Here is a 15,554-nt window from a genome sequence, read left to right as displayed (position 1 = left end):
ACCTTGTTGTAGGAAGGATGTTATTAAACTGGAAAGAGTGCAGAAGAAATTTACAAGGATGTTGTCAGGACTTGATGGTCTGAGTTATAGGGAGAGGTTGGACAAGCTAGGACTTTTTTCTGTAGAGCGTAGGAGACTGAGGTTGGGGGGGAATCTTATAGGGGTGTATAAGACTATGCAAGCATGGATAGGGTGAATGACTCAGACTTTTTCTAGGGTTGGGGAATCAAGGAATAGAGGTCATCAGTTTAAGGTTAGAGGGGAAAGAATAAAAGGGAACCTGAGGGGCAACTTTTTTACACAGGGTGGTATGCATATGGAATGAGCTGCTAGTGGAAGTGGTTGAGGCGGGTACGTTAACAGCATTTAAAAAACATTTCGACAAATACAAGGATAGGATAGTAGAATATAAGCCAAGTGTGGGGAAATGGAGTTAGTGTAGATGCACATTTTGATTAGCATGGACCAGTTTGGGCCAAAGGGCCTGTCTCCATGCTCTAGGACTCGATGACTCTCTATGACTGGAAAGAGCTCACTACAGAATGCAAAGAGCTCTCGTGGCACAGTGGTTCAAGTCCCACCTGCTCCACAGATGGGGAATGTCATTGCTGAGCTTGCTTGGTGCTTCATTGGTTTTTTTTCCCCCGAGCTATCATTTTGGTGGCTGGGATGGGTTGGTGTGATTAGTTTTGGATGATGTCCAGTTGGAAGCTTGTAAATAGAGCTGTTCTTTCTCTATGTAGCATTGATTTAGCTTGGCTATTAAAGTCCTCTGAGGCTCAAACTGCCAAGCATTTTCTCTTTAGAAAATACAGTGAACATTATTGAGTTATTTACAAAAATGTTCCTTCATTCAAAAGAATGTTTTTGAGGCAGCCTGAATTGTTCTTGCGAAAGTCTTTAGGCCTGTGTCCTTTGGAAAAGAAATCTGCTTTGCACTATAAAGTAAGGACAGCAAATTAAAGGACCTACCTGTTGCTGTGTTAATTAGTAGCTTTGATCCATAATGAACCGTTTAAAGTTGTTTAATTTGTTCATCTGCATATTTCCAAATTTGATCTATGAAGTAGTGGTTGGGAGGATTCACTGGTTCAGATTTAGTCTCATGTCATGGATATCCAAGCTCCTTTTTTTCAGTCGTTTGTGTGATGTTGCTGGCTGAGCCAGCATTTATTGCCTGTCCCTAGTTGCCCTTCGGAAGGTGGTGATGAGATCCCGCCTTGAACCACTGCAATCCTCCATATCATTAAGGAGAAAATTCCTGGATTTTGGCTCGGAGACATGGAATGGTAATATTTTCAAGTCAGCATAGGGAGTGACTTGGAAGAGAACTTGCAGGTTTATTATTATCCGTTCATGGGATGTGGGCATCACTGGTTTAGTCCAGCATTTATTGACTGTCCGTGATTGACTAGAGGGTAGTTAAAAGTTGCTGTGGGTCTGGACTCTCATATAGGCCAGAACAGGTAAGGATGACAGTTTCCTTCTCTCAAGGACATTAGTGAACCAGATGGGCATTTCCAATAATTGGCAGTGGATTCTCCGTCATCATAAAACTCCAAATTTTTATTGAATTCAAGTTCCACCATCTGTCATGGCTGGATTTGAACCCAGGTACCCAGAGCATTACCTGGGTCTCTGGATTAACAGTCCATGTTACATGTTACCTCCCATGTTCCCATATATCTGCTGCTTCTGGCCTTCTAGATCAGAGTGGTCGTGAGTTTGGAATGTGCTGTCTGAGGGTCTTTAGAGCATTTCTGTGGTGCATCTTGTAGATAGTACACCGCTGTTACTGAGTGCTGGTGGTAGAGGGAATTGATGTTGATTGATGTCATGCTAATCAAGTAGGCTGCTTTGGCTTGGATGGTGTCAAACATCCAAAGTGTTGTTGGAGCTGCATCTATCCAGGCAAGTGGGAAATATTCCATCACAGCTCCTGACTTGTGTCTTGTAGATGATGGGAAGTCTTTGGGGAGTCAGGAGCTAAGTTATTCATTGCAGTATTCTCAGTATTTGACGTACTCTTGTAGCCACTGTGTTGATGTGACTCATTTCTGAAGATATTAAATAAGTTGTTCCTTACTTTAATGGCTGTTTGTACCCTGGATTTGTATCAGACATAGGCCACACCACTGCTGGTCAGCTATCATACCAGTTGTGGTGAATTCTAATTACTTCGCCATCAAAGCATAGTAAACATGCTGCTGGAGGATTTGACAGCCTCTCTTCACACCAGGCTGAGGCATCAGTCCTAATGACTTCACAAGTGCAGTCTGTCATGATACTTGGTATTCAAAAACTGTTTGGAATAGACTTTTCTTTAAGAATTCAGTTTTGTTGTTTAGAACATAGATCAATACAACTTTTGAGAAGATTTGTAGCTCAGGTTGAGGTCAGATTGTAAGTTTCCTCGCTAAACTGGCAAGCTTGTTTTCAAACTTTTCGTCACTATGCTAAGTAACATCAGTGAGCATCCGGTGAAGCGCTGGTGTTCTGTCCTACTTTGTTTGTGTCTCGGTCTCTAGGTGGATAATAAGACACCTGAGAGATGATTACTAGACTGCTCCGGCCCCTTGGCATCATGGTAGCCCATAAACCTTCCGATACACTGAAACAGCTACTGATGATCCTAAAGGACCCTATACCAATAACCAGCAAAACAAATATGTCATTTACAAAATACCTTGCAAGGTCTGTAACAAACACTACCATCGGACAAACAGGCAGAAAGCTAGCCACCAGAATACACCAACTAGCCACCAAAAGTCATGAGCCACTATCACTAAGTAGCCGTACACACAGACGAAGAAGGGCACCACTTTGTCTGGGACAACACATCCCTCCTAAGACGGGCTAAACAGAGACACACACGGGAATTCCCAGTGGCCTGGGAACTCCATCAAGAAACACATTGATTTGGGTCCTATTTACTAATCTCTGAGAAAAAGAACAGGAAATGATATCACCCACCTTAAGAGACCACGAGACACAAATAGAAAGTGAGACAGGACACCAGTGCTTCACTGAAGGCTCACTGATGATGTTACCTAGCATGGTGACAAAACGTCTGGAAACAAACTTGCCGGCTCAGTGAGCAAACTTACAACCTATAGATCAATACAGCATAGGAACAGGCCCTTTGGCCTGCGATGTTGTGCCACATATGACGCCAAATCTCTTCTGCCTGCCCTTGGTCCATATACCTCTATTCTTTACATATTTGTGTGTTTAATTAAAAAGACCCTTAAATGTATCTGCCTCCATCAGCACCCCTGGTACTGCGTTCCAGACTCCTACCATATTCTGTGTAAAAAAAAAAAGACTTGCCCCTCACATCTCTCTTAAACTTTCTGCCTCTCACTTTAAGTTAGACAAATCAATGTTAGGAAAAAGATTCTGGCCATCAACCCTATCTATGCATCTCATTGAGAAAACAGCCTGCATTTTCCAGCCCCTCTTTATTGTTCATGCCCTCTAATTCAGGCAGCAGCCTGGTAAGTCTCTTTTGCATGCTCTTCAAAGCCTCCACATTGATCCTGTAATATGGCGACCAGAATTGAACACAGTACTCTGAGTGTGGCCTAACCAAAGTCTAATTGTATTTAAATGTCCAGTTAAAGAACAGTGCTCCTAGAAATACTTTGACTTTGAAAGATGGATGAGAAATGCCTGGGAAAACAGTGAACAAAATGAATACATGAACATTTTCAGAACAAATTGAAATCACAAATGTATGTAAGGCTCTCTGGCAGTTTAGTTCAAAACAAAAAAAAACTGATTTAATTTCTTCTGCTCCCTTCATTAGAAATATTGACGGTATATATTGAATGACTGCAATGTCTGTGCTTGATACCTTACCCAGTTGTCATTGCTCCTGTTCCTGGTTCCAATATGGTCAAGATTTAACTGGAATCCATGCTTATGTTTAATGCTTCTTTACTCCTATTCTGTGTACCCTTATGTAGCTTCTTTTGGATTCTGTCTGTCAAGATGCCATGAAATTCAATTTTTTAAAAATCCTTTATCGTGTGGGTAATACCAACGTTTCCACGTTTTCAGGACTTGGATTTAATTCAATTGGCTCAGTGACCAGTATTGAATCTCAGTGAAGATAAAACACTTTGGATTACAATCCAATCGCATCCTGTTTACTTCACTATTTGCCACTGTGCAGTGAGTGGAGGTAGCTAGGTTATCACTGTCTGCACATCTATCAACCAATTTCCGAGCTAGTTTAACTCTATTCACTATTGTCAAATCAATGAACATTGCAATATCCCAATAAATTTGGAGTGAGCCAAAGTAATACCTGTGTGAGAAGACAGTAGTGTTGCCACTGGACTGATAACCTAGAGACTTGGGTAATGCTCTGAGAAACCCACCACAATAGATAGTGGATTTGAATTTCAACTAGTGCAGGCACAATGGGCTGAATGGTCTCCTTTTGAGTTGGAATGATCTTGTGTTGAGAAGGACTGGTCACTCGACCTGAAATGTTATCTCAGAGTTCTCTACAGATGCTGCCAGAGCTGCTGAGCTTTTGCAGCAATTTCTACTTTTGTGTTTGTGATTCTGTGTAGTACCTTAGCAAACCCTTTGGAAATTGAAATGTATTGCATCCACTGCTTTTTTCCTCTGTCTATCTTGTCTGATATCTCCTCAAAAATAATTCTAATAATTTTGTGTGGAATGACTTTCATTTATGAAGTCTTGCTGACTCTGTTGCACATGCGATAGCAAAGTTTAAGAGGCATTTATGAACAGGCAGAGGATAGAGGAGTACAGACCATAAACAGGCAGATGGAATTGTTCAGAATAATATCATGTTTGGCACAGACATGGTGGGCTGAAGGACGTATTCATGTATTGTACTGTTCTTTGTTCAGAAACAAAGTACAGCAAATTTCAAATCTTTTTTCAGAAATAACTGAGAAAGTAATTGAAGTTAGATGGAATTGATTATTGGAGGATTATAAAGTGAAAATTAACATCAAGGCAGTATTGAGGGGGTGGAGTATTGGAGATGTCATCTTTCAATGAGCTCTTAAACTGAGTTATAGTCTGCACTGTCAAGTGGATGTAAAAGATGTCATGCTGTTATTTTAAAGAAGGGTATGGGAATTATGTCTGACCAATGTTTATCCCTCAATCAGTTTCACAAAAGCAAATTAATTGGTTCTTGATATAATAGAAATTGTGGAAGTTGCCTATAATAAATTGGCTGCCCTCTTTTTCCATGTGACGGCACAATGTCCGCTTCTAAAATGTTTAATTGTCTAAGAGTTTTAGGATGTTGTGTGGAAATGAAAGGTGCTAAATCGTCTTACTTGGAATAGCACCCAGAATTTGAGAAGGGGCAGATCCAATTGAACCGACTTCCATGTGTTTTTTTAAAAGAAGGGTCAGCCTGAGTGGAGATTAGAAAACCCATGACTTTTTGTTGGGTGTGTAAAAAGCAGTCCTAACCATTTGGGCTGAAAGGCTTGATTCCATTCTGTGACCTCATGTTTGTGTGCAGAATTTAATAGTTTCATTAAAGGCAATCATTGGTGGCATGATAGAGTTCACAGCGTTTTTAGCATCTTAGTTGTGAAATGTAAAATTCAAAGCAGTGGTAAAGAAATATCCACTAAATTTGCATTCACTAAAACCTGCATCCCACTAAATTATTCTCGCATAATAGTATCCTGTTGTGTTAATGGCATTCTATTAAATGAAGGTGGATCCTGTTTTGTCCCTGGAGCAACAGTAATTGCCACTTAAATTATTTCAATCCTATTATTTTTTAATATATTTACCAAAGGTTTAAACGTTCACTAATGCTGATTCCATGAGCTTTAAGTGTAATTAGATTTGAAATGTAGTTACTGAAGCAGAGAATAGATGGTACGGTGACTGAGGCGGCATGGAGACTCAGTGGTTAGCACTGCTGCCTCACAGCACCAGGGTTGATTCCAGCCTTGGGTGACTGTCTGTGTGGAGATTGCACATTTTCCCCCTGTCTGCGTGGGTTTCCTCCGGGTGCTCTGGTTTCTTCCCACAATCCAAAGATATGCAGGGCAGGTGAATTGGCCATGCTAAATTGCCCATAGTGTTAGACGCATTAGTCAGTGGGTAAACGAGTCTGGGAGGGTTGCTCTTCGGAGGGTCAGTGTGGACTGGTTGGGCCAAAGGCCTGTTTCCACACTGTAGGGAATCTAATCTAATCAAGTGGTGAGCACTAGATGCTGAATGAATGAATTAAAGTGAATAATATTATTTATTGTACTTTGTTTAATTTATTTTCTTTAAACTTTGGCTGTTCCATTTAAATCCAACCTCAGTGTGAAGTTATGCACTTTAGTAGAAAAATAGAGGCATAGACTATTTTCTAAATGGGGAACGGCTTCAGAAATCTGAACCACAAACTGGCTTGGGAGGCCTCACTCGGGATTCTTTTAAGGCTTCAGTTGGTAGTTAGGAAGGCAAATGCCATGTTAGCTTTCATTTCAGGATGGCCAGAATACAAGAGCAGTGACACACAGCTTAGGCTGTAAAAGACTTTGGTCGGACTGCATTTGGAATATTGTGAGCGGTTTTGGGCTCCGTATTTAAAGATGGATGTTCTGTCCTTGGAGGGGTTTCAGAAGGGGTTTGCAAGAATTATTGCAGGATGAAGGACTTATCATATGAGGAGTGGTTGAGAACTCTGAGTCTGTACTTGATAGAGTTTAGAAGGATGAAAGGGGAATCTCATTGAATACTGAAAGGCCTGGATAGAGTGGCTGTGATGTCGATGCTCCAACTTGTGGGAGAGACTAGGACTTAGGGCACATCCTTAGAGTGAAGAGATGACTCTTTAAAACTGAGATCAGGAGAAATTTCTTCAGCCAAAGGGTGATTAATTTGTGGAACGCATTTTTCCAGATGGCTGTGGAAGCCAAGCCATTGAATGTCTTTGAGAGAAAGAAGTTCTTGATTAGTAAGGGATCAAGGAAAATAACAGGATGAAGTTAGGACAGTTGGGTTGACAAAACTATCAGCCATGATCGAATAGTGGATCAGACTCAATGAGCCAAATGGCCTAATCTTGCTCCAATATGTTGGTCTTAGAAAGAACCCACTAAAGACAGAATTTTGCACAAGCTTAATTCAGTTGCAACTTTGTTCTGAATTTAATAAGGTTTGGAGGAAAAGGCAAGTTATATGTGAACAAGCAGACCATGCAATTTACTTGGAATTGTGTAATAGCCATTAATATTAGAAATATTGGCTGGCGATCATTCAAAATCTGGTATCTGTTTTCAGGGAAATTTGAGAATATGTTGCTGTTTGATTGTTGGCCTCAGAAATCCCGCGGAGAATAGTCTATGCCATTATCAGTTCCCACAGCAGTGCGATGCTCAGAAATGCCACTTCAGAATAATTTCGCATGAGATCGTCCGTTTTTATCGGTTCCAGTTCAAGGAGGTGGTCAAAATTATTTGTTTGAGTTTATCAGTGACACTCATTCATTTGTCTGTTCATTTTTGTTAAATAAAGGCATGTGAAAACTTAAAAGCAAAGTATAAAATTTTAAATATCTGCTCTCCTGTTCTGTCCACAGATGCTACCAGACCTGCTAAGTATTTCCAGAATTTTCAGGTTTTAATTTCACATTTCCAGCATCCAGTGGATGTTACTTTTGTATGAGGTTGCAAATCCCTGTTACCCCTAAGAAGTGGGCATTGTGGTAGAGAAGATTGATGTGAAATGTTGATGCGAATGATGCAATATGTCATGCAGTTGTACAGTTGCCACAGTGAAAAGTTGGGTCTGTAGGCAGTCTAAGTTTAAAGATGGAATTAAAGATAGACGACAATTGTGACATTGTAGGAATATAATTTGAATAATGTCCAGTTTTTCACCTTTCTTAAATTATGGTCGAGCAGGAAGAGAGATGAGTTGCATCATCATCATCATCATTATCACTGCCAATTCTTCAGTCATATAGTTTAACAACTGAAGGTCTGCGTGGATAGCCAGCTGTTGATCCTATTCGAGAAGCCCATCTTTCCAGCATCCCCCTGCCTTAGTCTTGCTAGGTTTCTGAACCAGGATAGGATCACGTTGTACAGCCCCATAACCACACAGTATCCACTGTGTAGTTGAGGGGCTTCCCTTGGTCCATCTACATTAATGAAAATCTATGATAATTGCTAATGTCTGTCAATTAGCCTCTTTTCCCAGAATGTGAACGTTTGTTTGTTCATTCATGACATTGGGCATTTTTGGCAAGACTAGCCTTTATTGCCCTTGTGAAGTTGATGGTGAGCTATTTCCATGAATCACTAGAATCCTGATATAAGTTACTTCCACAGTGTTTTGTTTGATAGTTTTTCACAGCAGCATGACACAACTGAGTGGTTTAATGGCAGCAATAGAGATTACCTTGTGCATTGAAATATTTTTGCGTTAATGTCTTGCAGATCCACTGTCCATGAGCCCACAAAAAGCATTGGAAAGTATTGGTGCTAATTTACAGAAGCAGTATGAAAATTGGCAACCAAGGGTGAGTTTTATTTATTCAGTATTGGGAATAAATTTAGCAAATTATTGGGCATTTATTAAGTAAGCAGCTACAACGAAACTTGTAACTATGTGCTATTGAATAAGTGGAATCTGAATATTATCTGATTGAGGAAGTATGTTGCCATTGTCAGCCTTTGAGCTAATGGAGTGTTTCTGCAGATCATTCTGTCATTTCAGACTGTGTACTCTGAGGCTTCTGTTTTACTGTTGGCAGTAACCTGAAGTCTTTGTGTCCTCTACATTTCTGTTGTAAACTGCTGCAAAATCACTGCATTTAACTACAGTATTACTCCATTATTTCCTTAATACTGTGTTACAATTAGGCAAACACCCACTTCTTCTTCAGTCGTATGTCAGAGTTTGTTTTGGTAACTTGTAAACTTAATTTACAATTTGAGTTATAAGTTTGTTTTTGTTACAATTGATGAATAAAAAAATGACTGGAACATTCAATTGCTTTTCTGTTTTATACTCTTGCGGTTGGGTAGTCTTTGATTTCTGAACCTAGTTGAAAATGCATGACGCGGTCAGCATCTGATGTGATTGCTGCTGACATACCAAAGGAGCTAGAAAGTGAGGGCTGTAGATGCTGGAGATCAGAGTCGAAAAGTGTGGTGGTGAAAAGCACAGCCGGTCAGGCAGCATCTGAGGAGCAGGAGAATCGACGTTGCGGGCATGACCTTTCCTGATGAAGAGCTCATGCTTGAAACGTCCACTCTCCTGCTCCTCGGATGCTGCCTGACTGGCTGTGCTTTCCCAGCACCACAGTTTTCGACAATGTCAAAGGAACTGATTAATTGATATTTATCTGTATTTGTCTTTCTTGAGGATGTTTCTGAATTTGGCTGAAAGCAAAGCTTTCAAGCACAGCCTGAGGAGCTGAATAATGAACCATGGTTTGTAAATTCCATCAGTGTTAAGTTTGTTGTCTTTGTTGTAAAGGTCACTTCTGTACCACATTTAATGATCTTGAACAAATTTGAGATTCAGGGTGATTGAAAGTGTGCTATGTAATATGTGTAGTTTTGAAAGATAGACCAAAAAAAATTTTATCTGCCTAAAATGGTCAGTATGATCCAGTCTGCTTTTAAAACTCAGTTTTTATTGTCTTCTGTTTCGTAGGTTAAGAGACTGCGTGTTTTTTTGTAGAGCATTCAGTGGGGGATATTTCTTTACGTGAATTTTGTGACAAAATTGTTACAAATGATATGTCATTTTTGCATTTTGTGCAGATATTGTTGTCTTGGATCAGTCATAATTTTGTTTTCATCCGTCAAGATGTGAGCCTCTCTTGCTTTTCGATAGAGAAGTTTTCTTGCCTTTTCTGTTTCGAATGGTCCTTTTAAGATTTTCTTTGTAGCTTCAAACTTGATATTTTTTGTATCTCGTGGTAAATTAGAACAATACTGACCTCATTCAGGAAAAAAATCCTTTTGGATATTTGAAAACAGATATTCACAAATTACTGGTTCTACATTTCGTTATACTGATGATTTTCCAGGTGATTTACTTGTCCAAAGTTATTGAAGATCATGATGTGGTTGTGCTGATGTTGGACTGGGGTGGACAAAGTTTAGAAATTTCTCAATAGTCCAACAGAGTTATTTGGAAGCACTAGCTTTTGGAGCGCTGCTCCCTCTTCAGGTAGCTTTGGCAGAGGATCATAAGACACAGAATTTATGGCACAAGATTAGTGTTATGCAACTGAAATATATTGAACAATCCTAAATTGCTGTTAAGCCTTTCATCTTTGAGAATGGGTTTCAGGTTTTAATTCATTAATATGTAGATCCCAGAGCTACTTTTTAAGTCACGTTCTTGAGATAACTGAAGGTTTTATTACAAAAAGGTGACATCTCAGCTCAGACAGTGCATTAAAGGTGTGAGGTTAGAGTCTTCTGTATCCCAATCTTGAGCCAGACTGGTTCTATTTCTAAAGTAGAAACTTACAAAATATTACATGGATTGACTGCCTGCTGATTGTGTGTTTTTTGAGAAATGTAGAAGTTTCTGCAAATGCAAATTCATCCCGTGTGTGTGTGTGTGTGTGTGTGTGTGTGTGTGTGAGTGTGTGAGTGAGAGAGAGATGGAATATAAGCCTGTGAAAGTGTGTGTGTATGTGAATGAGCAAGGGTCTGTGTGAGTGAGTATTTAAGATTTTGTGTTTGACATGAATCCAGGGTCCCAGTTCCTTGTGTTCATGTCACACTACAGCTGACCTCACTGCACTATACACTCTCTCAGACCCCCTCTCATACACACGCTGTCTCTCCCTTGCGCACAAACACCCTCCCCACACTCACACGTGTATACTCCATCATGCTCTCACACTTTATCAAGCATACACATATGCAAGTGCACACACACTCATGGAAGCACACGCAGAAGTCTGTGGGGTGAATTTGCATTTGCAGAATTATATTTGCAGATACAATCTATTTTGCTCAAAAAGCACACAATCTGCAGGCAGTCAATTTTCTATGGTAGCTTTTGGTTCACTTTCATTGACCTTTATCACCACACTCCAGGTGGATTGACTGACTGGTTAGGGCATTGCTCTGAGAAATGTACCAGCAAATGGCTGTCATCCATGTTGAGTTGAAAAAGTGTATATATGTGTTATTTCTATGGAAAAAAAGCCCTGTGTATCAATAGGTAGATTTCAGTGCATGCACGTGTGGTGCACACTGTGAGCACAACTGACAATCGTAATTGGTTGTCACCATAATTCCTTGCACTTTCAGAATTCTTGAGCAAATTTGCCTAATTGCACAATCACATTTAATGTTAGATGCTGCAGTTTTGCAAGCACAGGCTGGTTGTGTATAGTCAGAACTCTGCTTCATGTGAGCAGTCGAAGAGAGAGAGAGTCATAGAGATATACAACACAGAAATAGACTCTTTGGTCCAATTAGTCTATGCCCACCAGATGTCCTAAATAATTGTAGTCCCATTTGCCATCATGTGGCCCATGTCCCTCTCAATCCTTCCTATTCATATATCCATCCAGATGCCTTTTAAATGAGGTAATTGTACCAGCCGCCTCCACTTCCTCTGGCAGCTCATTCCATACACGCACTACCCTCTCAGGTACCATTTAAATCTTTCCCCTACCGCCTTAAAACTTAAAAAAAAACCCAGGGAAACGACCTTGTCTATGTACCCTATCTATTTCCCTTATGATTTTATAAATCTCGAAGGTTTGGCCTATGTGCAATATCATATATGTATAGCCTATGTATATGATATTGCACTGGCATTGTGATGGATTAAAATGTAAAACCTTACTGTTAACAGCTTTAACGGGTGCATTTCCCACGGGCATCGCCTCTACCACATGACATCTGAGCCCACATGACAAGCAATCAGCACAACCCTTCAATGTATACACATTTGATTTTCCTCCTTGAATTGGCATTCTTATGAAATTTCGTGATGAGTAGGAAATTCAAATCTTCTACAAAATTTCATCTTTCAGTCACACTTCAGTAAGTGCTATCTTATCACTACTTGTAGAAAGCAAATTGATTATTACCTCTCCTGTACAACACCTTTAACGGATGCACAAGCTAGAAGGGTCATTGACCTGTGGCCTTAGGTCCTTCAATTATGGAAGAGAGAAGGGGGAGTTTTGGACACTGAGCCTTCAGGTGGCTGGCTAATGTATTTTAACTGGGGATGCAGACACATCCCCAGCTGTTCACTGACTCAGCTATTCACTGCCTATACAACTGAGCCCTATGAGAAGTTTTTAAAGGTATAATGAATTGAAGCTGTGGAGATCATGAGGAATTCTTCATTTCGAATGGTGTTCAGCTACCCTTTACATCAATCACATATTCCACAAGTAATTTGCATGTAAGGCAAGGGCAGTGTATTCATATTGTGTTAAGGATTCATTCTGTCAAATGATGAAGCTTCTGCTGTTACGAGTAATTGTAAATGCTAAAGTCATTTATTTTATATGCGCTATTGCACATGAGCATATTGAGTAAAAATGTTATGCAAACTTTAACCTTGTACAGCCTATTTTCTGACCACTCCTTCACATGTGCAGAACAGTGCATCACTTTTAGGCACTTAACCTCCATTAGATTTTGGCTTCAGTTGTTTTATTTGTAATGTCCTACGTGAGCATCTGAAGAATATTTTGTGGCATGGTTTTCAAGGTAGTATAAAATTGTGCTTGCTGAGGGCTGAAATATATACTGTACTGTCGACTGCCTTCACATTATGCTTCTAGATTTTTAACTTTTATTTAAGCCAAGTAGGGAAATAGGATTTTTTTTTGCTGGTTTCTGTGGTCTTCAGGATTCTGTTCATCTCATTTGATTCTTGTATTTCTTGACTTATTAAAATGTTTTTGCAAACTAAAACATTTTTCTTTGATTCCCAATGGGCAGTTTTGCATTCAGATCCATTTGAAGAGGTTCTCTGTGAATCCTAAATCACCTCTTGTTGCTAATTCCAGTTTTGTTCTCTAGTTGGATTCTTTGTGTGTGTAATTGAACAAATGTAAGCTGCTTATCGGAATGATATTTTTAGTTTGCTTTTCCACACTGGTAATATGAATTAAATTATAATAGAGTGCAACTAGTAGGAATTGACTTTCAGGCTATATTGGACAAAAAACAATTATTTGAGACATGGGTATGGCGTATTCTGTTCGTTTGAATTAGTTGTAATGTGACAAATGCAATCACTTAATTAGCATAGCATCAATGACTGGGCAGCTCATCTTTTTCTCATAGATTCAAAACCATTTTTAATCTGTGGAATTGAGATTACTCTGGAACTACCTACCTCTTTATAAGAAGACTGTGAATGCATGATTTTGCTCACTTCTGATAAAAAAAACACTGTGGAAAATGGAATAAATTTATTATATACTAAAAGTAAATGTAGAGAAATAGCTACTTCCTTCTGAGATTATCTAAGAACAGAGCAGGAGTAGGCCAAATGGCCTGCTTCCTCAGTCAGCAAGGTGATGGCTGATATGATTCTGGTCTAAACTCCATTATCCTATTGGCTTCATGTAACTTGTAACTCTTCTAAATCAAATCCTATACAATTCAGCTTTAAATATATTCAATGACTCAGCCCTCCTCTAGTCTCAAGGCAAAAGAATTCCAATGATTAATAACCACTGTGAAATGAAATTCCCTTTCTATCTCTGTTCTAATGGGAGGATCTCATTTTTGAGCAATGCTCACATATTCTAGAATCCCCTGTGATGAAACACATCATCTGAGCATCTGCCCTCTCAACCTGCTTAACATCTTGAGATTAAATAACATCACTTCACTGTTGTGAATTCCAATGTGTATTGGCCCAACCTGCTCAGCCCAGGAACCAGTTTGGCTAATTTGAGCTGCTGTAATGGAAGTATATCCCTCAAGGGGACCAACCCTGTGCACACATTCTAATGGCCTTACCATTACAGCAAGACTTCCTTTTATTCCACATCAATCTTGCAATAGGGGCTGGCATTTAATTTTCCATTGTAGTTACTTGCTGTGTCTGCATGGTAATATTTTGTGATTTATATAAGACGATAAGAGACAGGAGCAGAAGTAGTACATTCAGGCTGTCGAGTATGCTGTTTTCATAGAGATAGTGGCTGATATATGTACAAGGATATTTGAATTTGTGCACCGATTTCCCACCATGTAATTAATCTACTTCTCAATTCTTCTGCTGAAGAGAGCAATCTCGTATTTTCTTATATTATCTGTGAGTTGTGACAACTCACTTAACATATCCATTTGCAGACTCATCATGTCCACCTTCCAATATGCTTTGCTACCTATCTTGCTCATCAACAAGTTTGACTATAGTGCACTCGCTCCCTCCGTGAAACTGTTAGAAGTTGCAAATAATCGAAGGTGACCTAGATTTGTATTTGAAATGAAGAGTTCACCAAAGGATATTATTTAAATTTATCTTCACTAAACATTTATTGTAATATTTACTAGATCCAAAACATAATTATAAACTGACAGATTTCTGAACTAGCTGAATTTTGGCTAGCTGAGAATGAATTCAACATTGCTAATTGATGATTAAGACAAGCATTTTGTCTGAATACGGGAAAAATAAATAATTCAGTTTGCTATTTATAATTCATGAGGAACAAAGTACCTGCATATGTTACAAAAACCAGTAAAAAGTAGCAGATATTGCATTATATTGTAAATAATCATTATTGCTTGGACCTGGTGTGCTTTTATAAGTGGGGATTTTTTAATTGAATTCAGAACTTTTTAAAAATGGATGCATGAAATCATCCTAATGTTTGTTGTAGAGGTTGTTTCATAAATGTGAAATGTAGATGTTTAAAAAAAGGATTGGTAGTGATGTAACTCTGAATATTCTATATAGTGGTATTCGTAAAATTCTTGTGATGGTTTCCAAAACTTTGGTAGTGTACTTAATTGAGGTGCATAGAACTTGGGAGTCTTGCATATTTCTCTGGGAAGTGACATTGACAGAGATTGATGACATTCAGCCCCAGTGAAGTATCACTCCCATCCTTGCTTCAAAATATCTCACCAACAAATTCTGCATTTTCTTTTAGTGAGTTGCTGCATAAATAGCAGATATGATTGTCTCGGTTTCCTCTCCAAGAGAGACAGGCTAACTCATTAACGTTGTACTCTCAAACAAAGCTCAGCGCCGTCTATATGGGCTGCTAAAACAGTTTTAAAGACTTCTTTCTAGCTCTGTTCTGGAGACTTCAAAATTTTGCTGGTATGGGTTCTTCTCAGAACCAAGCCCACATGTGACTAGTCTTTTCTGTGTCATAAAAGCTCAACTTAAAAAAACACTTCAGCAATTATCTGACTCTGTAGCTTAAGGCATTTAACTTGGGTCATGTAATTTTTTGGAGTTAAACAACTGTGGTTGCTGGAAATCTGAAGCAAACAAAAATGAAATTGCTGGACAAACTCAGCAGATCTAACAGCAATAGTGGAGAGAAAACAGTTAACATTTTGAGTCCA

At 39.2% G+C, this 15,554-nt stretch overlaps 1 protein-coding gene across 1 annotated transcript in view; it reads left to right on the top strand.

Annotated features, from left to right (window-relative positions):
• The window catches only part of rptor (regulatory associated protein of MTOR, complex 1), a 383,050-nt gene that overhangs the window by 36,296 nt on the left and 331,200 nt on the right, over positions 1–15,554 (top strand). Inside the window, exon 3 of the mRNA XM_060844826.1 lies at positions 8,451–8,533. Within this exon, the coding sequence (XP_060700809.1) occupies positions 8,451–8,533 (83 nt within the window). The remainder of the gene's footprint in view (positions 1–8,450; positions 8,534–15,554) is intronic.

Source organism: Hemiscyllium ocellatum, chromosome 25 (genome assembly GCF_020745735.1).
Source record: "Hemiscyllium ocellatum isolate sHemOce1 chromosome 25, sHemOce1.pat.X.cur, whole genome shotgun sequence".
Classification (NCBI taxonomy): domain Eukaryota; kingdom Metazoa; phylum Chordata; class Chondrichthyes; order Orectolobiformes; family Hemiscylliidae; genus Hemiscyllium; species Hemiscyllium ocellatum.
This window is presented reverse-complemented; position numbering and strand designations above follow the sequence as displayed.